General features: G+C 38.9%; 1 protein-coding gene across 1 annotated transcript; it reads left to right on the forward strand.

Annotated features, from left to right (window-relative positions):
- Positions 1–1,877: 1,877 nt before the first annotated feature.
- LOC146325530 (hyaluronidase-2) lies at positions 1,878–21,901 on the forward strand. Its single transcript, XM_084721603.1, has 7 exons — positions 1,878–2,274; positions 14,212–14,859; positions 16,490–16,738; positions 17,487–17,633; positions 17,899–17,985; positions 19,098–19,292; positions 21,354–21,901. Exons 2-7 carry the CDS (start codon positions 14,263–14,265, stop codon positions 21,753–21,755), a joined length of 1,677 nt encoding a protein of 558 aa, XP_084577729.1. The 5' UTR covers positions 1,878–2,274; positions 14,212–14,262; the 3' UTR covers positions 21,756–21,901.
- The last annotated feature ends 829 nt before the right edge of the window (positions 21,902–22,730 follow it).

Consider the following 22,730-nt stretch of genomic DNA (forward strand, 5'->3'; position numbering starts at 1 on the left):
ACATGGTTGGGTAGTTTTACAGCAAAAATTCCTTTCTTTTTTTAAAAAACAAAAATATTTGTAATAGCTTATCATGAACTTATATAAATGTTTCCAGTTAAATGTGATTAGAGGTTGTGTCTAGGAGGGAACCTCAGACCCACAAAATATCTTGGGAGAGTGACTGTTTTAACCCAACCTTGATCTTTCCCTAACCCTAAACAAGTGTTTTTTTGTCCCTAAACCTACGTATATCGTAACCACAGCATTTTCACATTAATTAGTTTGAACAATATTCACAATAAGAAACAACAAATACGAATCTTGTAAGAGTTTCTGCACTTGACCATGAGCATGTGGCCAGTAGCAGTCAGAGCAGAGCTGGCAGACTGATTTCATAGACGTGTGTGTTTGGATGTCGGATGGCAAAAACAGTTAAGCTATAATCTATTACTTTCTCAAAATTTCTAACAAAACTTCCCAAAGTGGGAATGGCATATGCACTATGTTCTAGCAAAACTCCTACTACATACACAGCGCACAATGACACTAGTCCGATTTCCATCAAAATGTACCACAGATATTAATCAAATTTTGAGAAAATGAAGAAAATGCAAATTAATATTAATTTCCATCCACTACCATCATGTGATTATTTGGAGATGGTTCATCAGAATAAACAGCAGTTGGCACCAGTGTTTCCAGTTGGGTGTTATTAACCATTGTGGGGGGTCTTTATGTGGCAGCGTCATCATTTTGGTCATGTGGGAAAAACTCAGGCCATCCAGATATGCTCTGGATGTGCTGATGCCAGTTTGTCTGTCAGTTCCTCACCACTTAGACAATAATTGACTGCCATTAAATTTGACCAGACATTTATGATATTTTAAGAATTTCTTTCATCTACCCGAACCAGCAGGTCAAAATCACCACTTGTTTAATTCCTCATGGGGGTGCTAGTGTGGCTCGAGTCTTTCATTCTTGTGCGACACACAGTCCACAGATTTTAATTAGAAACCAGACGGCTTTCTTGAGGCACAGACAGTGTATGTAAGTGTGTTAGGAAACAGAGGGAGAGATTTAGGGGGAGGTATGGATTGTGACCAATTTGAAAAAAAAAAAAGAATGAATACAAAAGCACAGGAAACTAAGAATAAAAAATATGTTAGTGATTCAATAAAGAGAGGTGGTGAAAAAGGAAGGATGAGGGCAAAAGAGCAGGAGCAGAACAGAATAAAGAGAACAAGGGAGCAGTGGTTTATTGCTGTGTCACACCAACCCAGACGGTGCTTGTGTTTTTTGTGGCTGCTGAGTCCTTGAAATAGAAAAAAAAAGTTCAACATAAAACAACAGAGAGTCAAGTGTGGAAGAAAAGAGATTAGGGAGAGAGGGATTTGGGAGGGAGGGACGAAAAGAGCTGGAGGGGGAGGAGAGCAAAGAAGAGGAGGAGGTGGAGGGAAATTAAAGAAAGGAAGAGATGAAAAAATGAAAGATAATTGAATCGAAGAGCAGAGATTAGAGAGGGGAAGAAAGTGAGCAAGAGGTAGAGGAAGATGAGAAGAGATAAAAGATGAAGAGCAGGACAGGAGGGAGTGGGGGGGAGGGGGAGGAAGAAGAGGGGGACAGGTGTGATCCTCCACAGCTCGGGTGTTTGTTTAGCCAAGAGCGGCAGCGGTAGAGCAGGGGATTATGGGATTATGGTCAGTGTCATTGGTCATGTGAGTCAGTGTGGTCAACGCTGACCCTGCTTACCTTCTCTCAGTAAGGAAGCTTAGCCTGGCTGTGAAGGTGAGGTCACACACACACGCGCACACACGTGCACACACACACACACACACACACACACACACACACACACACACACACACACACACACACACACCTGCCCACCCATCACTCTATCTCCCGGACAGACGCTCCACTCCTCTCGCTCCTCTTAGTCTCTTTTTTTTTTACTGGTTTTCTGTCTTTCCCTTTCGTCATCTCCGACATCTTTTCCTCCCCTCTTGACACTTTTATCTCTCTTTTTTTAAATTCTCTTGTGTATTTCTGTCTTTATCTCCCTCCCTCCCCCTCTATCTCTGTCTTCCAGATGCCAGGCTTCTTTTTGCTGCATGTTATACATGCACAGATTATCCATGCCCTCACAAATCCAACAGGATTCCCTGATTTTTTTATCTGGAAGAGTAACGAATAAATCAGAGGATAGGAGGATCAGATATCATAGGATCAGGAGCAGTAACTCAGACGATGTCCAGACTGTGAGGAGTAAATACAGGAACAACCCTGGCCTTGGTAAGTGTGGCTTGTCTTGACTAATATGGCGGTAGTTGGCATAGCATTTCTCCAATTTTAGCATTTTTTGCCATTAGTTTAATTCAATTTGATGAAAACAAACCAAGACAAAACAACAATAAGTACAAATATTGAGTGTTTAAAGTACATAAAATAAAATGCTTAAACAGATTCACAGCTGAATTACATGTTGGACTGACATGGCAACACAACAGCACAGATTTCTTCTATTCAATCAAATGGAATTGTTGTGTGTTGTGTTTTATTCAGGACATCTGGTCAGGGACAACACAGGCCTGATATCAAACTGAATCAGCATTTTGTTTCAAGTCATTATTTACTGATTCTGTTTGAATCACTGAAAAAAAAATCTGAGGTGTGGGCAGTCGTTCAGAGGTCTGGAACCAGACAAGTCAAGCACTGAAAAGTACCAATGATGGGCAACACTTTATTTGAAAGGGTGCGTATTAGACTGCCATAACACTTGTTATGAACATGAAGGAGTCTCTATGAACATTTATGACAGTCGACATTAAGTGTCATTTGGTTTGATGTCATTTTTAATGCAAAGTTGACATTGTTTGGGATGTCTTTGATATGATGACTTAACATTAATCATCCCAGTAATGTCTTTGTTGTGACAACTTGACATTAACCAGTACAACATAACTTGTCAGTGTCTTTGTCATGACAACTTGACATGACATTACATTTTCAAACTTAAAGAAACTGCTTAGCTTCATGTTTTAAAACCACATTATAGTGTCATACGTGGCTGGTTTTGACACTGATGATTATAAATGTGTCATAAATATTTTCTTTTTCTTCAAGTTAAGTTGTACCATTTGAACTTGTCATAAAGATGTCATTAAATGTTCTAAGGCCAGTTTGCTACACAGCTACAGCTGCTACAGAGGCCTAACTGCAATAAAACCTCCTTAGTACTGTATTCCTTGTCGTCAAACTGGCCACAGTCAGTCTCAAATGACTCTTAATGACAACAGTTATAAACATTTATAAAGACTCCTTTATGACAATGTCATGATAGGTGTCACGATATCGTTACGATGATGTGATGACAGTCTTATGCACAGGCAGAAATTATATCAAAAAATGAAAATAATATAACTGGTTGCTGGATGAGTTGTTATGAGTTGGTGAGTGTTGTAAATGTGTCAGTATTAGTTCAACACTATGGGCCCAACAATCTTAACAAAATAAAGTTTGGGGTTTTTTTTATTGTCACTTTTAAACATTTCTCCTCAAATACAAATGGAGGAAGTTCATTTCATTTAAATAACTACTGAACTACTGTCCATCACTGGGTGATCTTACTCCAGTATCTTACTGTCTGTGTAGGTCACGTTACTTTTGACAGTCAGGGTTACAGTTTTGAAAATAACTCCACGACTAAAAATCATAAAATAATTCAAATAAAATCTGTAGTCTCAAATGAAGACTGTTGTCTTGAAAATAACAACTGAAAAAAAAGCTGCCATTAAAAAAATGTATGAAATAAAATTGTTTCTATTAAAGGACCAGTGGGTGGGATTAAGTGGCATCAGATTTCATACACCTCTCCTCACTCTCTGCTTCCAAACATGTAGGAGAGCGTGATGACCGTGAAACCTATGAAAAATCGAAAGGTCTTGTCTAGAGCCTTGGAACAGACCAGTGGCCTCTGTAGACATTTTATAGACCAAACAACTAATCGATTAATTAATCGTCTGATTAATTGACAGTGAAAATAGTTGTTAGTTGCAGCCTGTGATAAATATTACAGTCCATTTCTACCATATTCTGCCAATAGTAAAGCATACAGTGGACCTTTAAAGGATTAAAGTTGGAGGACAGTTAGGGTGCTGATAATGAGTGAAAAGAGAACTGTGGTTCATATTCAACATAAATATTATGAGCCTGCCTAAGTTACTTTTGAAGTATGAAAACTACAGTAAGTTAATATCATTCTGTCAGTACTCTTCACTCTGACCTCAGCGGTGTGAGCAGATAAACTGCTGACTTTTGACATGAATTCATCACAGGTGTAAATTAATACAATGACTATTGATTAAAAAAATCTGAATAATGGTTGACTCAGTAAAAAGCTTGAAGAAAATCTAGAAACATTGTCACTATTACAGCAAACAACACCTGTGTGATGAAATTTAATTGTCCTGCAGTAACTTTAACTTCTGTCTTTTGTTGAATCGGCCAGAAAGGTTGTGATTTAACAAGATGATTATTTTTGAGACCATAGTTTGCGATGGTATTATTAATTAATAATACTGTTGGGTCCAAACAAAAGGTACTTTCGTATTATTATTAATATGATTAGCTGTACACACTTCTCCTTTGGACGGTGCAGAGGGGGGTTCCAGCTGACAATGGGTTTGATTTCATCTGTGTGCCAGATGAATTTATGTAAAGCTGACAGGTTGTGTTGTGGACCAAAGTGCTGGGCAAGGAGAAAGTATTGTGAGTGTTGGACTGATATCTCTATCCTCAGACTCCTCGGTCTAAAAATGTAGTTTCACTGAAAATGGCAACACCGGTGCCTCCTACTGTTTCTGAATCATTTCAGACATTTTAGTATCAGCTACTGGAGCCAACCACACATTTTCTGAGCAAGCAGAAGCAACTATCACCTGTCTAACTATAACCGTGTCCAAGCTGACTAACAACTGAGCATTCATTATGAATGTACTCTTAATGGTATAGAGGCTAAATCAAATCTTGAGACATGAGGACTACCTGTCTATAATTATAACACCTAAACACCTAAAGCAATGGACTGTATGTTGAACAGTGACTTGCACTGGTTCTTCCCCGGGCATTAGATTGGAGTGACGCATGTATCGTGCTAATCTCAGCTGATTTCACGTCCTGATTGGATCCTGCTGGTGTTTCCTCTCAGTTCATTGAGCAGCAACACAAACACTATGTGGCCAGAGAACATGGAGCAGTAGGTTGTTTAATTTGGACACAATAAGGAGACATCAATCGCCTCCTTCCCTGAAAGAATACATATTAGTATAGTAGTGTTCCTCTAAATTTACTTCTGAAAAGTTTGGGGGGAAAAAACAGCAGTCTTTTGATTTACAGATTTAAGAGTTTCACTAAAAATAAAACAGAAAAAAAAAACCTGTCGCACTGCACTGTGGCCAACGTTTGATAGTCAATGTCAAAGACAGAAAAGCAGGAGCCAGTGCGGCTGTAAGCTCACAGCTTCCAGTTGCCAAGTTTTTAAACGAGATCTCCAGGTCTAAATTTAACATAATAAGCAGGGTTTTCCTTTTGTTATGGATATTTTTCTCCTCAAGTGCCAAATCTGTTTGATGATGACCGAGATCAAATCAGCGTCCCAGCAGGTTGAAATAACAGATTTCCTTTCCTTGTGTTATTGGCACAGCATGGTAGCTTTCATGAGAGCACAGCAGACAAATGGACTGTGAGATAAAAATGAACAGAAAAACACATTAGAAAATGAAATAACTAAAAATTAGAAATGCTGGATTTATATACTCATTACTTCCTTCTTGGCTGAAGGACATATTGTAATAATGTCGTGAATTATTGATACATTTCATAATAAAAAAGTGTGTCTTTAACTTAATGTGAATTTAATCATGTTTTTTTTACACTTTTTCATAATAGTGTATCATTAAATGAACTGATTTTTAAAAGTAAACCTCTGAACTACTGTGTAATATATAAACTGACACATTAGAGGCTCCATAATGTATGAGCATTACAGGTTGGCGTGTCTTTATGTGCTCTGAGCTGCGGAGGCGGTGGGCTCAGGATGAGCCTGTGTCCAGACAGACAAGTAAACACAGACCAGAGGCTTCGTCTGAACAGATTAGCTCGCTATCACGTTTACCATTCACCACTACCAGTGAGTGAGGGATTACATACTGTACAGTATGACAGTGTTACCACTACTGGAATAAAACATTAAAGACCAGAGATCTGGAACTTTCTAAAAAACAGGAAACAACTGAATTAACTTGAATCTGTGATCGTCTGATCGTGGTTGTAAATGATTACAATAAAACCACAGGTTTTTAGTGGGAAAGTCTAGACAAGGACTCATCACCATCATACAAGCCTTCAATTCACACCAAGGTTATTATAGTTTACTAACTAAACTACAACTACAGATTGTTATCATCATCATCATCTTGTTCCTGCTGTTTACATTCAATCTGATGCAAATTTTTAAAAAAAATGCACTACAGAATTATTTCCTGTGTACGTGCATATATGTAAATATCTGTACATATTTTATATATTTTAAATACATAGTTTATATGTTTTTATATTGTATCTCATTCCATTCTGAATTTTATTATAATAATAATTATAATTATCTGTAAATATACTGTATTTGTGTGGAGCAGGAAGGAACTATTAATCTAATTTTATTGTGTCGTATAATGATCATAAATGATCTTGATTCCCTAAGTGATTTCTTGAAAGCCATTTTATTTAACTGACAAAAAAAATAAAACCTTGACTTTAGAGAAAAGCAAAAACTAACTGAAACAATACTGTGTACCCACAGGAAGTATCTTTAGTTTTTGTCTTTGTCCATTTGGTCAAATCTGTCAACACAACAAGCATGAGGAGGCATTGGTTGGTGTTTATTGAGACTGGGACTGGGACTTCTTAACACTGAAAACAAACTAACTAAACTAAACTAAACTGAAACATTTTTAAACAATAAAAACTAAAGTTTTTGAATAATTTAAACAAGTAAAAAGTGCACTCTCTTCTCATTTTTCTCATCTTTTTAGAACATTTTTTACATGATCAATTTAGAAACACAGGGATGTTAACAGCACACAGTGCATTGTGACCTGTGGCCTCCTTAGTATTAGTGGCTTATAATGTTGGTGATCTGGGAGCTTATTCAACTGTTCTCCGGAAGCGTGTGTGGATAAGAGCATCAGTTAATTGCTTGAAAAGAACAGAGGTGGCAGTCTGATAGACTGTAGCACTGTAGAACTGTTAGCTGCAATTAACAATCTTAAATTAACAAAGTAACCATAAAAAATAACAATCTAAGAGAGTTGCATGAAGACTGCAAATTGTTTCATAAGTCTAACCTTTTCTTATCTAATCTCGTGTATTCATACCCAATGTTTTCTAACAGATTTCACAGGGAATGTACAAATTAATCACTATCATTGACGCTGTTATAATCAGTCAATTACTGTAGGCATTCATGTGTGAGCTATAATTACAGTTAAGCGGCTGTTATTTTGAGATGATACTGAGACAAATGAACTGGACTACACATCTAAATCTAATAATGGTGTCAAATAGCTCTTATTGCACTCGGCTTGTTAACATGCTGTAGTTGTATTGCAGAGGGGTTATGGGCAGTTCATGTGTCAAACTTCCTCTGTGTGTTATTTGTTAAAATGTGATGTCCCTGCTGCCGCTGCACACCCACACAGGTGTTCCCACTTTAGCCTGATTAGACCTCTTCTCAGGATTGTGTAGGCGGGCGCGTACAGACGCCGCTTGATTGACAGCTCCCTCACTCTCCTGTCAGTCACTTGTGTTGGCGACATCGTATCATTTCCAGCGTAGCTCCACCTGACTAAAAGTCTAATCAGACAGGTTAATTAAAACACCTGTGAGGGGGTACAGAGCCTTTAATGGGGTACACAAATAGTATATTCTCTTAATTTCCCTCCTTAAAGCTTGTGTACTTATACGATCATTGTATATTTCATGCTACAAGAATCCCGTGGCATTTTGAGTTGCACTTTGTCTCTACCAGACAGTCGTCACACAGTGCAAAATTTCCCTTTTTAATGGCTTGTTAGAGACCAAGCGGCTACCTGCGCTCTCGAGAGAAGTTGCCACTGCTAACAAGCAATTGCCGGAGCTTTTTCTCCAAAATGTGACAAGTTCCTGGTGAAGAAAAATAAGCTGGAAAACATTAAAATGCTACAGCCCTTTGTTAACTCCAGAGGAATAGGACACAATATGATACAGCGGAGTTCAGTAAGACTGTGATCAATCCAAAAACCTCAAAACAGAAACCGTAAAAAAGATGAAATGCACGCGGAAGGAAAAACCAGAATAAATGAGTAGAAATGTATAACAAGCTGATTCAAATTGGGCACAACTTGGGATCACTGAATAGTTTGATGTATAAGAATATAAGGTGAATCACATGCTGTCGCCTTTGCATTCACCTGATCTCAATCGAGCTGAACACCTACAGGCATCGTAAAAACTGCATGATGAATATCAAGCTGTTTTGCTTTGGTATTCCTATCAGTTTTACTAGCCTGCTATACATGTGAGCAGCACAGTGTTATGTTGTGGCAAATGTGTATGAAAATTGAAAAACTGCCACCTCAAGATTGTGTGTTGTCATGGTGTAGTCTGATATCATTTGTGGCAGGGCAGCGCTGCATTTTGCTGTGATTTGTGTTTACATCTGACAGAAGCTTATATCACCATAATTACTAAAGCAAGTGCAATAAAAGCAATTTTGTGGTAATCACCTTGGTGGTATTCAAGTAATTTGGGAGACGATGGGCAAAAACATAAATAGTTGCCTTTGCCTATGGGAAATTTTGGAGCTAAGTGTTAAACAGCGCTCCCCACAATCATCATAAGAAAACCAAATGAGGTAATATCCTAACGAGCAGTGGTGTTCATCCCTCCTGTAGTGTTCATAGTCTTGGAGAATGTGAGACAGAGGTTTTCAAACTGTGAGATGTGACACCCTGCATGGGAGCAGAGGGATATTCTGTGTGTGATATGAGGTAAAGGTGCATGTTCTGAAAACAACAGGAAGTCGGGAGGAGTTTGGTCCATTTACCAACACGGTCAACAGTTTTAGCAGCAGTGGTGGCTGTGACACACAGTTGATGGAGGAAATTAAGCTCTTCAATGTGACTTTCCATTTTATTATTATTTATGCTCATTGTTATTCATGTCCAGTGTGAAAAAATATGCATAAATCCACTTGGAAATCATAGAGGAATGATGTACCTTATCACTCCAGAACTTGAATGAGAATCATCATATTTCAACAGTATCAGATTAATCCAGAGCTTACTGTCTGTACATCCATGGCTGTACTGACAACAGGAACTGCTAACAGCTAATTTGTCATATTTGTAATGGTGTCCATTTGCCAAGCTGTCAACGGATACAGGCTAAAAAAAAAGCATGTCTGTTGCCCACATAGTTGTAGGTCACAGCCTAACTCACTAAATCAAGGATCTGCAAACTTTATGATCAAAAGAGCCATTTTTGTTCAGGTGTGGGTTATGATATACATTTTAGCCAACAAAATATTAAAACTTTAGTTTTTTATTTGGTGTATAGGCCACACATTTTTACAATTGGAGAATGTTATGATCACTTACACACTGGCCTACAACAATAAATTTAAATTATAATGTTAAAAAAATTACCATTATTCATATTTCACATATATTTTTTTTTGTCAAAACCACAGAGAGTCACTGAAGAAGGGAAAAAGCACCACAGGTTGCAGACTACTGCACTAAAACCATGGCAAAATTAGAGTGTACTTCCTGTTTACATCCCCTGATGCTCCCAAATTTTGTAAATGGTTCCAAAACTTTCATGATTATAAAGTAGGGCTGACAGTCATTTGTCATTTATGTATAGATCTTAGTTGATTTCCCAATCTGTATGTGTGAAGTGGGTACAAGAGGATTTGTTTTTAGATTTGCTGGCATAAAAGTACAAGGCTTTACACTTAAAATATTTACAGTGACCTTGGTCTAACTGGCTAAATTAACCTTTATTAATGATGATGAAACACGGTTCTCTTTTAAGACTGTTGTCACTTAAGATTCTTTTCTAAATTCTTTCATATTATTAATTCACATGGTTAATGAAGCTAATATTTCTTTTTTTTTTTTTTACTTTTTAGATGAGCAGCGCTTTATTCCTCTACTGCCAGTTGATTTTTACCTGTAAGGAGCCTCCAATTATCCACCATATTCTGTTCTCATGTAAACACTAAACACACTAGTCCCTCAAATAAGAGATTCTGTTATTATTTTTCACTTTTTGTCTTGATTTTTACCACCTATGCATGTTTTTTTTAAAAAACAGTAATGTCTAGTGCTGCTTGTAGATCTCATTATCTCATATTTTATTAGACAAGAGCAGGATCCTTCAGTGTACGTGTGGAACAACTCTGTGTAATCCGCTCAGTTGGCCAAATGTTTCGCTAATCAGACCTATTACTACCTTACTGTTATATGAAGGGCTTCCTCATGTCTCCAACAGGAGCAGAAGTTTTTTGACAGCATAGTCAAACAAGCCAAATCGCAATACAGGCAGCAGAACAAAACATTTCCATCCCGGAAAAACAGTTTATATGTCAAAGGTGTTGGATTTCGTCAAATTTAACAAGAAGCACCAGGAGACACTGTTTTCACTTTCTTATCCTCGAACGTGTCATTTCTCAAAAAATCCTGGACATCCAGAATATTTGGTTTATTATTCCTCAGCACAAACTGCACCTATTCTGCGGCATTTTGGTACTTTTATCACTGCATTTGTATGTTTTCCAACATCTTCAAACTCAAGTTGTACGATCCACAGTGGAATAAACAATCTAAAAGCTTCAAGAACACACACTGGCAGGAAGCAACTGCAGCGCTCATCTTCAAAGAGTCTGTCTGTCAGTTTTCCTCTACTGATGTCTGGCTGTTAAATTATTAATGCATTAACCTGTAGGCTGTATTTTAAAATTGCAGGTGGTCTAACAAGTTGTTATTTTGTTTAAATTCCAAAAATCTGTCATATTTCATGAGCTTATTCCATGTTTTGCATGTAAAATTGTACTCAACAAAAATACAAACTGACTGCAGCTGCCAGTTAAAAATGAACTCTGCAGCAGGGGTGCCATGATATACTGACACTGAGGATAACTGTGATATCTAAAAAATAAAATACTGATATCATGTTAATAATACACATATGTGTAAATAATCCAGTGACTCTTACACATACTGTATGCTCTTCATTAATTTCCATTTCTTTCCATTGTCGGTGATATCCTGACAGCCCAACTTTGAAATTAGAGCTGCAACGAAAAGTCAATTTATCAGTTAATCAAAAGAAACTTAATTTTGATTACATTTTGATCAAAACAATTTGATAATTGAATAATAATTTCAGTAATTTTTCAAGCAAAAATGTCAAACATAGCTGGTTCCAGAGTCTACGTCTGCCTCTTAACTGCTTCTTAAAATAAAAGACGAGAAAACTTTGTAATTTATAGAACCAAGTCAGTGTCATTTAGGTATTTCCCAATGTGAGACACAAGACAAGTGCACTGAAAAGAGAAGAACAAAGGCTTTCAATGTTTCATAGTACCAAGGGTCATAATGTGTGTGCTGGATAACATCTGGCTGTTGACCAACTCAAGGAGAAAAACAAATGAATAATGAGCTCAATAAGTTAGTTATTTGACCTGTATGGAACTAGACTGTATAAATGTGCCTACTTGTTATCACAATTGCCTCTCCACTCAATTATATAGTATTGTTTTTTGTAATATTTTAATAATTAATAACTAGCTCTGAAAGCAAAAATAACGGCAAGCAGGCATTCAAGTAACTGTTAAAATGTGTTTTAAAAATTAAATATAAAAAGAAGTACAAGTAATAAAGTCAAAATAGTTTGCGTAGGCTACAAGCTAGGTTTCAAATCCAAAATTTAGATTCGCTGAAATGATGGCATTTTGCAGGGGTACCACTGTTAGCAATTCGAGCTACAACCACTTGGCTTGAGTGCCACTGCTGGAAACAGCTGTATGATACTGAGATGCTATCTAGCGTATTCTGACATCAAGTGCATGGACAATAATATCAGGATGCATTCAAATACAGAAGCAGACTTGCTATCTGAAGGCACCACTTGTGTGCAGCGGGGAAAACACAGCAAAACTGATATTTAGGGTTAAACAGTTACAGTCCTGGTTTACATTAAAATTGTTTTATTGTACAATAACTACTGCAAGTGTAATAAAAACAGACAGGGAACGATTTAACAGCTTAAAGGCATGTAGAAGCCAAATAATTTTCTTGTATTTAGGGCAGTCTAAAGTGTTTCTTCCACTGGTAAGGCACCCCAGGGGGTATTTTAGCACATTTTGCCCACTGGAAGGGCACTTTGTCACAATTTATCTACCATAGGGGCATCTAAGGCAGTATTATTGCATCGTTTTTTTTGTTTTTTGTTTTTTTTTACATGGGGGCACCAAGGGGGGCAATCACTTCCCATTGCCATGCCCTGGAGTCCACAAGTGCTCCAGGACTTAGGACATATAAATAAATTACACAACTAATATTCTTTGCGAACTGTCGCAGTAACTTAAAAAGAGATTCATTTCACAGGCCTTGGTTTTACATATACACATATGCTACATGGCCTACAAAAAACAGGTTTACTTGATCCTGGTCAAAAGAACCTATGGGTGTTTTGTATTTTTTAAAAATAAAAAAAATCATCATAAGAGAAGCCATATATCCTGAAAGCAACAATGGGCTCCCTACATATGGTATAAACAGAATCAAAGCATCACTAAATAGCCTTACTATTGTCTATGGTTTTGTGCAACACGGAAAAAAAGAGGCAGAGAGAATGTTAATGATTTGCAGTAGAGACTTGTCTTTCTTTGGCAACGTATAAAACAAGGTGTATTTGCTTCAGATGTAAGGACAATAAATGAGGATTAGCATTAAATGTGTGATGTGGGAGTCACTGGTACTTCCACTCAGCATTTATCCTGCTTTTCTACTGTGTGCTGCCTTGTAGACACACAGTAACCATTTTAAAACCTGGACCCCTGCTGAGTGGCTGCTGTATCCTATCACTGAGCGTATAAAATATTAACCACACTGGTTTTCTTCATGACACATGTGACTGAGGGAACCCTTAGGAAACCTATAATCTGTCAGACTTCAACACACCCACTTCAAGCCGGGGAGTTGAAGAAAGGATAGCAGAGAAGATAAGAACAGTTTAAGGGAGGATTTTAAGCTTTTACACTAAGACACTGAGGTGACAAAACAGAGTGCAGCTCAATAAAAGAGAAGACAGAAGCAAATATCAGGATTGTTTTAGGTGAGGACAGTAAAATAACAGTAGACTTTTGTTTGAATTTTGTCTGTGATTACAATATACATGATTCCTATCAAAGACAGTCTTTTTCTCTAAATGTAGTTAGAAAACATGCTTTTATAGTATAAAAATCCTAAATGTCATCCTAAACTGAGATAAGACAGGATTTCAGACCTAGACCCAGAGCAGGTTATCACCAGCTTTGTTTAGTCCGGTTGTACTCTGGAGCGTTTATTCCCTTGGTGTGGTTCATTTGGGTTAGTGTGAACGCCAGACTCAAACTGAAACATACCATTATGTATTATTTCTTTGGTTGAAAAATGTTTTCTCCTCCTGTTTTGGTGACTAGTGACTGGTGTTTGCTACCAAAATGTGGACTGTTAGGGGACAAACCTGGATTAAAGGCAAATGCCTGCATTTACTGCAGGAATTTCATTGAAGCCATCTAGGCCACGGCTGCTGTACCCCCATAGTTTGGCTTTATGCCCCTCAAAAAAAGACGGGTTGGGTTTGAATTATAGCCTCTTATAAACTGCTGGAAACTGAGCTGTTTCTGACTGCATGAGAGCCAACATGCACAATAGCAGCGTCCTGACGCATGTGTTTACCCTACTATATCATGTCAAAATGGCTGCTGTAAAAAGTGAGAAAAAATGTATTTTGTGATTTTTTTTTTTGATGAATTTTCTTAAATGACATCATGGCCTGTTGCTCATTACTTGATCATGACTTTGTTTAATGACCATATCACCTCACAGAGTGTTGTAGGTTTGACCTCTGCTGTGTGTTTTACAGGAACATGATTGGCTGTGAAGGCCTGAGGGGTTGAGAGCCTGAGTCGCTTCAATGGCGTGGACCGAGCCACGGTTGCGTCCAGACCCAAAGCAAGCACCGAAATTAACATTGTACAATCTCAGGACTCCCACAACTTTTTCCTCAGCCATCCTTCAAGTCCAGCCTCCAGTTTTACTAAGCTTCCTTTTCCTGCTTGCTGCCTTTGCTGACCTCGGTTTTGCCGGCCCAGCTCGCCCCCCTCTCCTGTCCGGACAGCCTTTTATCATCTTCTGGGGCATCCGTGACTCTTCCTGCTCTGGTCGGCCAGATCCGAGATCTTTTGGGATGGAACGGGAGGGCCGTGTGGCTGTCTTTTATGAGGACACACTGGGGAACTACCCTTATTTTGTGGACAAAGACACACCAGTCAATGGGGGGCTACCACAGCACACACGGCTCAACAGCCACCTCCAAAAGACACAGCAGGACTTGGAGGCAACATTACCTGCCCCGAGGTACCTTGGGCTAGGGGTGCTGCGATGGGCAGAGTGGGTCCCCCAGTGGTCAAGGAACCGAGAGAGGCAGACGATGTATCTAGAGGCATCAAGGAACCTACTGAGAACTTTCTTTCCTGCCTGGACCCCAGACGAGGTGGAGAAGTGGTCAAAGGTAAAGAAAGTTCACAGAAAGAGGTGATAAAAAGGGTATGTGGTAGAAGGAGGGAGGTAATAAGGGAGAAACCAAATTTGCAAGAAATAATAAGCAGGAAAATAAGTGAACATTAAAAGGAAAGAGGGATAAGAAAGAGGTTAAGGGAGCATGAGGAGGAGAGAAAACTTTCAAAGTTGTTGGCAGATGGTGGAGTGTGCAAGATGGCAACAGAACAAAACACTTCCAAAAGTGTTTCTTCTTTAGGCAAGAGAAAGTCTTTGATGGAAAATGTAAAAGTCCACTGAGACTTGGTCTCTAATAAAACCATTTTCTTACGGTCATTACACAAAAAGTACTTCTTAAATTTTGGCAATAATATGTCATTATGATATTGTGATGTGAGCAGCTTTAAAGAAGTACCAAAGGAAGAATTGGGAGGAAGAAAAATAAAGATGCAGTCTGGTAGGAGCAAAAGGGGCAAGAGATACAGAATACAGCATACAATAACTTAAAGTGATGATTCATTGAGACAAAGCAGCCCTTAACATGATTTTCTCTCTATGGTGTCAAAGTTACAAAAAGTTTTAAGAAAAGAGTAGGAAATATGAATAAAATCTACTATCAAAGTATATGTATATAGCATAGCATATAGATCTATATATTTTGCAAATAATAAAAAAAACAGATTATATTGCTTATCCAGTGAACTAAAACCAGAGTTTGGCATTTTTGGAAATATGCTATGCAACACCACACTTATGCCTGTACACTAAACATGGAGCTACCACCAGCTGGTTAAAACAGGAGAGCCTTCAAATCCAGAAGCTAAGAACCATTAATGCATGTCATGCTGCTCCGTTCACGTATCCTGTTTGAATCTCCACATGTCACTAGCAAATGTGTTTAAAAAACACTGTTAAGTGCTTGCAAGACAAACAAAAAATGACTAATCAACTTGTTATATATGCTTTGTTTCATCCATACAAAAACTGAAGTATAAAAACAGTACATTATGGTTTTAACAGGAGATTATCCAGTAACTCCAGTAACTGATTCCATCTGGTCAAGTAATAGTCTGACACGTAAACTCAGCGTGTCATTTTACACCAGTTTTTGTACGGATTAAAGATATATTGTGTTAATTAATGAATTAACGTTAATGAATTTGTTAATTTAATATGCTGATCTAAGATAACTGTCCCCTGGCTCCAGCTTTATATTCAATGGACAGACATGAGAGTAGTAACAATTTATGCATGTAACTCTTGGCAAGAAAATGGATTAGTGTACAGGTGTCAAACTATCTCTGTAAATATGTGTCCCATCAAGGTAGTTCAATTATATTGCTGCCAAAATCCTATAAATCCAATACTGTCATCAAACAGTCCTGTTCACTGATTTGCAACATTGTCCACAATGGTCTAATATAACCAGAGACATTAAAATGATTGCGAGTTCTGTAGAGATCTTTGATGAACCGTTGACAAATCCTCTCACAGTAAACACTGTGTATCCCCCGAAGCTTTGTTCAACTTCGGTTATTTGGCCATTTCATAAAGACTAGAATCAGAATAAAAGAAGAATAGCATTTGGACAACATTTAAATGTCTGGAAGGGACTGAAAGCTGATTTATTCATCTCTTCACAGGTGGACTTCGAGGCCGCAGCCCAGACAGTAATGATGGACACTCTGCGGGAAGTCAAAAAGTTAAGGCCCAAAGCATTATGGGGCGTCTCCCCTTACCCCATCTGCTACAACGGCGATCCCACCCAAACTTCGTTAGCCAATTATACCGGCCAGTGCCCTGCTGCAGAGATGGCCCTTAATGACGAGCTTTTGTGGCTATGGAAACGATGCACCGCCATCTACCCTCTCCTCACCCTGGAGAAATTGCAGGTGGGTCATGCTAATTTGTTGTACTTTGTTGTTCTTTTGTGTTTTCAGGTTTTTGTTTTGGTTTAAGATATTTTATAATCACTTGTTCTGACTGTTCACACCCTCCTAACCTTAAATCTAAACCCACTATAATAATAAGGAGAATAATCTATAGAGGGAGCATACAAAACCTAATTGTAACTCAAGAGAAAAATATCTTTTTTAAAGCCTGTGTCATATAAGTACTTAAACTTGGCTGGATATAAGCAGGAACAAAACAGAAGAGAGGAAAAAGAGGTAAAGTCACAAAAAGTTGAAAACTACTGTCTAACTCAAGCTTGTCCCCTGAGCTGTTAACATCATCTACACAACTGCAGACAAAAAAATCAACTGAAATGAAAAATGCCATGTTTGGTTTTTCAGTGAAGTTTTGTAAGAAGTCACAAAACTTCTCCTTGTCAAAGACGGTGCATACCTACATCTGTACGAGCCCAGTTCTGCAGTGGAGAGTAAACCCAACAAATCTCAGAGCTTCTTGTAATTAACAAAGACAACCTGTTTTCAACTTGTCAGGCTAATGCGAAACCTTGTGATATAAACTCATTATCTATGACACAGGAAAAATGTTGTGAAAAGAGCTTTAGTGGACAAGAGCAGATTACAGTTTATTGTTGTTTAAGCACCAAACTGAGTTTTGGTATGTGTCCAATAACTGAGCTGTACCTGGTTTACAAGCATAAATGTGTCAAAGCTGTTCCTTTTTTTATAGGGTGGGACCTCTGGAGCCAGGCTTTATTTGTCCAGTCAAATCAGAGAAGCACTGCGAGTATCATCTGTTACTGGGTCTGCGTTTGATGTTCCTGTTTTCCCATTGGTCAAGAGTGTCTATGCCTCGACTAATACTTTCCTGTCACAGGTTAGAACATCAGTATCTGCTATATTTGATCCAAGCAAGGACAGAAGTCTCACAGTTTTATTTGGAAAAGACAATAATTAGAAAGCTGAAATGTGTTTGTGTGTAGCATTTAGGGTGAAATAAACAGGCCTCATATGACAAGTGTAATGGTGTTTATAGTGTATCATACTATGACAAGTACAGAGAGACAAGTTGAAAAAGATCATGCTGTGCTGCAGATCTTTTGCTCTTTTATAGCTTCCCTGTATAATTTCTTTTTTAACAGGCAGACCTGGTGAGCACCATAGGAGAGAGCGCTGCCATGGGAACAGCCGGAGTTGTCATCTGGGAGAGAAGCGAGACTAAGACAGAGGTACACAACTATACGTTTACACTGACTGCATACACCCAAGAATATGTCTGCACACTTATCCAGTTACTGATATTTATAGATGTGATTATATTCAACTTTAGGATTGTGGTTTAAAACAGATTTTACTGTTTTATTTTTTTCATTTCACTGATTAAATCTTTATAGACTGCTTTGTGTTGGAAATGTCTATTTTATTTACCATATCAGCACCAAGGTTGCCACTCTTTTGTAATGATACATGACATACATACAAAGCACTTTTCTTATTTCAAAATTACACAACTGATATAAATTTTCAAATTTAAACCAGTCTAACCAAGAACAGTACAAACACATGCTGTCTTCACTTAGAGACTATTTTTTTTTACAGAGGACGAGCTGAATGTTATGAAGTCACAGTGAAGCTGACCATAGACCTTTTGGATACAGAGCTTCATCCCCTCATCATTTTATCCTAATAGAAATTTGTGTGAAATTTTGTCATAATTAACAGAGGAATTCCTGAGTTATGGCCAAAAAACATGTTGTGTGAGGTCACAGTGACTTTGATCTTTGACCTTCAGAATCTAATCAGCTCATCCTTGAGTTCAGGTGGACATTTGTGCCAAATTTAAAGAAATTCCCTCAGGGGGTTCTTGAGATAACACGTTCAGACAACCCAAAAAAATAATGGCTCTGGCCACAGCTGTTGCCAGTGCAAGGTCTTCAATATTGTAGCTATTCCCATTACAAATCCAGAGATGTCTTTAGTCTGCACTGTCAGTGATTGATATGAAGACAGTGTATCAGGGGCACCTGGGTAGCTCAGTTGGTAGAGTGTGTGCTCCATGTATGGTGGCTGTGAGTCCTCTGCAGCGGCTGTGGGTTTGACTCCCGCCTGAACCCCCTGTGCTGCATGTCATTGCCCCACTCTCTCTCCCCCTACCTTCCTGTCATAGCTTCAGTTGTCCTATCAAATAAAGGCATAAAAAGCCCCCAGAAATATTTTTAAAAAAAGAAGAAAGTATATCAAACTTAGCACAAGTATTCTTCAAACCAGTGGCAACCCCGCAGCACATATCACTGTTCCAGCTTCCTGTTCACATGAAACTCTCTGCTTGTCTGTTTCCCAGAGAGAATGTCAGGACCTGGCAGAGTTTGTCCGCAAGGTCCTGGGCCCCTACTCCATCAACGTAACCACAGCAACTCGACTCTGCTCAGCATCTCTCTGCCAGGGAAGGGGACGATGCATCCGACAAAATCCAGACAGCTCTGCCTACCTCCACCTCCCACCCCCATCCGAAGTGCTGGAGAAGGTGACGGAAAAGGTGAGAGTGTCATTTTATTTGTGGTGGACTTACAGAGCCCTGCTTAAGCATTGTTTTCCAGTTATCATTAATCCTGTGGACAAGCATGAGCTTGATGCTCACTCCTACAGTTGATGTTGACAGAGGTCTGTTTAACATTGTTCAGATATAAACCAGACACGTTCTGTCCTTGGTCTAGCATTGGCAACATCATCAAAGCTGCTTTATGTCATTTTGCAAAACCAGGACACACTCTGGTACTTGTGGTGAGCCTGAATGTCTTATGAAACAAATCTAATGTACACAGAGTTTCCAGTTAATTAGCTACATGTAGCTAAAACTACTGCATTCTCAAACATCTGCCCAGTAATAAATCCTAACTTGTTGAATGGTATTATGTTCAGTTTTTGTCTACATACACTGATCATCCACAACATTAAAACCACTGACAAGTGAGGTGATTAATACTGATCATCCCATTACAATGGCACATTGGATACGTCAGGCAGCAAGTGAACAGTCAGTTCTTGAAGTTGATGTGTTGGAAGCAGGTAAAATGGGCAACCATAAGGATCTGAGGCCCAAAGGCATAATTGTGTTGGCTAGGTGACCGCATAAGAGCATCTTCAAAATGGCAGGCCATGTTGGGTGTTCCCAGTGATCAGCAGTTAGTGCGTACCAAAAGTGATCCAAGGTGGTTCAGCTGTTGCCTGTATCATGGGTGTCCAAGGCTCATTGATGCACAAGGAGAGGGAAGGCTATCCCATCTGGTCCATTCCCAAAGAAGAGCTACTGTGGCGCAAATTATTGAAAAAGTTCATGCTGGTTATGATCGAAGGTGTCAGAACTCACAGTCTATTGCAGCTACCAGCATATGGGGCTGCACAGCCTCAGACTGGTCAGAGTGCCCATGCTGACCCCTGCCCACCACTGAAACCACCTACAGTGGGCGTGTCAGAACTGTGCCATGGAGCAATGGAAGAAGGAGGCCTGGTGTTGACAAGATGTTGACTTGGCCCCTAAATTTATCAGATCTCAATCCGTTCAGCATCTGTAAGATTTGCTAGAACAATAACTCCAATCCATGAATGCCCCATGTTTAGTTTGGCTTGTGCATTTTCCAGCTTACTAATCAAATAAACACAAATTAATCAAATCTAAGCAAATTGTACCTCACAACTTGTATAGCTCCTTGAAATACAGGACTTAAAAGATCTGCTGCTATCATCTTGGTACCAGAAATCACAGGACACATTTAGAAATCTTGTAGAGTGTGTGCCTCGATGGGTCACAGTTGTTTTTCCGGCACCAGTGGGAGCTACATAATATTGCAATATTGTGCTGGTGATTATGTTATGATAAACTGGAGGTTTAGCTTGGTGTATGTAAAAAAGAACACCTACTAAATTATTGCATTATTTTAGGAGTAAATGGTGAAATCATGCTGGTGGACAGGTGAACCAGCATATACTGTGTGAGACTGGTGAGATATAAGAGCCAAGTACAATGTGCTGAAAGATGAAAAGCTCTGGTTTCCTCTTTGACATCCCCACTTCTCTGCTGCTAAAGAGTTAATTCACAAAAGCCTGTGTACACATGGTGAAAGGCAACAGAAGTTCTCAACTTGTGTTTTTTTTCTGTGTGAAAAGTTTAAACAGAGTGGTTCATTTTGAGTCACGACTGATAAAGACAACCAAGACTTTATATTAAAAAAAAGAGAAAAAAAAACAGCAGGGAGTGTAGTTGCCTGAGGATCTTTTGTGTTTAGACAGTAAGAAAACAGTAGCTGAGACACAACAGAGAAAGATCCGGTGGAGTTTGATCCTACAGCACTGAACACAGGAACAGTGTGTTTCTCTGGGAACACTCATGACTTTTTTGAAATCTCTGCACGGCGCTTTGGTAATATTCAGTTCCACAACACACTATAATGCATGAATATTGCTATAACCTCAGAAGACAATGAAAATGTTATTTCCTTTTGAATTTCATCCATGTTATTTAATTTGCAGTTTTCAGGCTATGAAAATTACAACAGCAGTGTTTGCTAATATTAACATAATTTTCTCTCTAACATCTTAGGCAGAGGCGGCAAAAACCACAGATCAACCGGACACAAGCACTAAACCAGCTGAACCAGACCCAGCTGAGATCTGGAAGAAGGACTTTCAGTGTCAGTGGTACAAGACTGTAGATGGGGACATCTCAGACCGGCAGTCCCCGAAAGATGGAGCATCTGTTGGGAGTACAGTAGCACAAAATCCTGGAGATGTAATGGCGACTACAACAGCATCTACTGTAGTTTCTACAACAAAAGGAGCCTCTGTGACTGAGTTGAGAGGAAGCGTTTCACCTGGCACTGGAAGTCCAAAGCCTTCACTGGAAGTACCTACAGACGGCAGTACGAACCCACTCAGTGCCCCAAACCTGACTGTTCTGCTGTTCCTGGTGGCTGCAAGTCTATGCCTGAACCTTAAATTGTGAACAAACCAGCCTTCACCAGGAAGGCCTGGGCTAAAACTGCAGTATGAGTCCTTCAGAAGTGCCCTTGAGCAAGACACTGGATCCCTGCTAGCTGCAGGTGTGTTGCTTTGTACTGAAACATGACTTCAATAATTAAAAAAAAAACAAAACAACAAACAACAACAAACTGTCCAAACCTATCACTGAATGTGCCAAGAGACATCAGATCAAGCACTTGTCACCTTTTTTTCAGTTTCTACTGGCTGTATTTTAAGAGAAAGATGTTATATACTAGATTTAGACTGACCAATCAGTGCGCTGATATCAACTTGTATGTCATGTCAAATCATCTGTTCAACCTGACCACAGATACATGGATAGGCTGTGCTCAGACCAAATCAGGTGTGATGATTAGCACAGGGTTGTGTGGTGGGGATGTGGGCATGTTTATTTGTGCTTAGAACATCACCGCTGTCGAACAAAAAATAAAAATAAGGTTTTATTTCTCTGATTCACTGGCTGTCTCATTACCACAGCTACTTCCCTTTACTCACCCTCTAGCTTGTTCGACCACTGCTGTGCACTCTCTCTCTTAAATTAATGGACACAAACCAAAAGAAGTTTTTTGATGTTGCTATTTTGCAGCATAAACTTCAAGCCAGACGCAGATGTGAAAGCTGGGTACACATAATAAACCAAGCAAGACCACAAATGGAAGATTACCATCATCTGGGCCCTGAAGTTCACCTGGATAGCGCTCATTTCAAAGATATTTCAAGATGAATGAGGAGCAGTCTGATTGCTGGCTTATGTGTCTGTCCACCACAGTATGGCATCAGATTGCGTTTCAACTTTTCACTGCAGGCTATTCGGGGTTGTTTTGGCCTTTACAGTCCCCTCTGCTGCAGCTTAAACAGACTATCCCCATTCTATTGAATGAGAGGACTGGCGTTTTCGCCACAATGCCTGATTCTGTCTGAATACAGCTTTAAACTT

The sequence above is a fragment of the Lutjanus erythropterus genome, chromosome 6 (genome assembly GCF_056507025.1).
Source record: "Lutjanus erythropterus isolate fLutEry1 chromosome 6, fLutEry1.hap2, whole genome shotgun sequence".
Lineage (NCBI taxonomy): Eukaryota > Metazoa > Chordata > Actinopteri > Lutjaniformes > Lutjanidae > Lutjanus > Lutjanus erythropterus.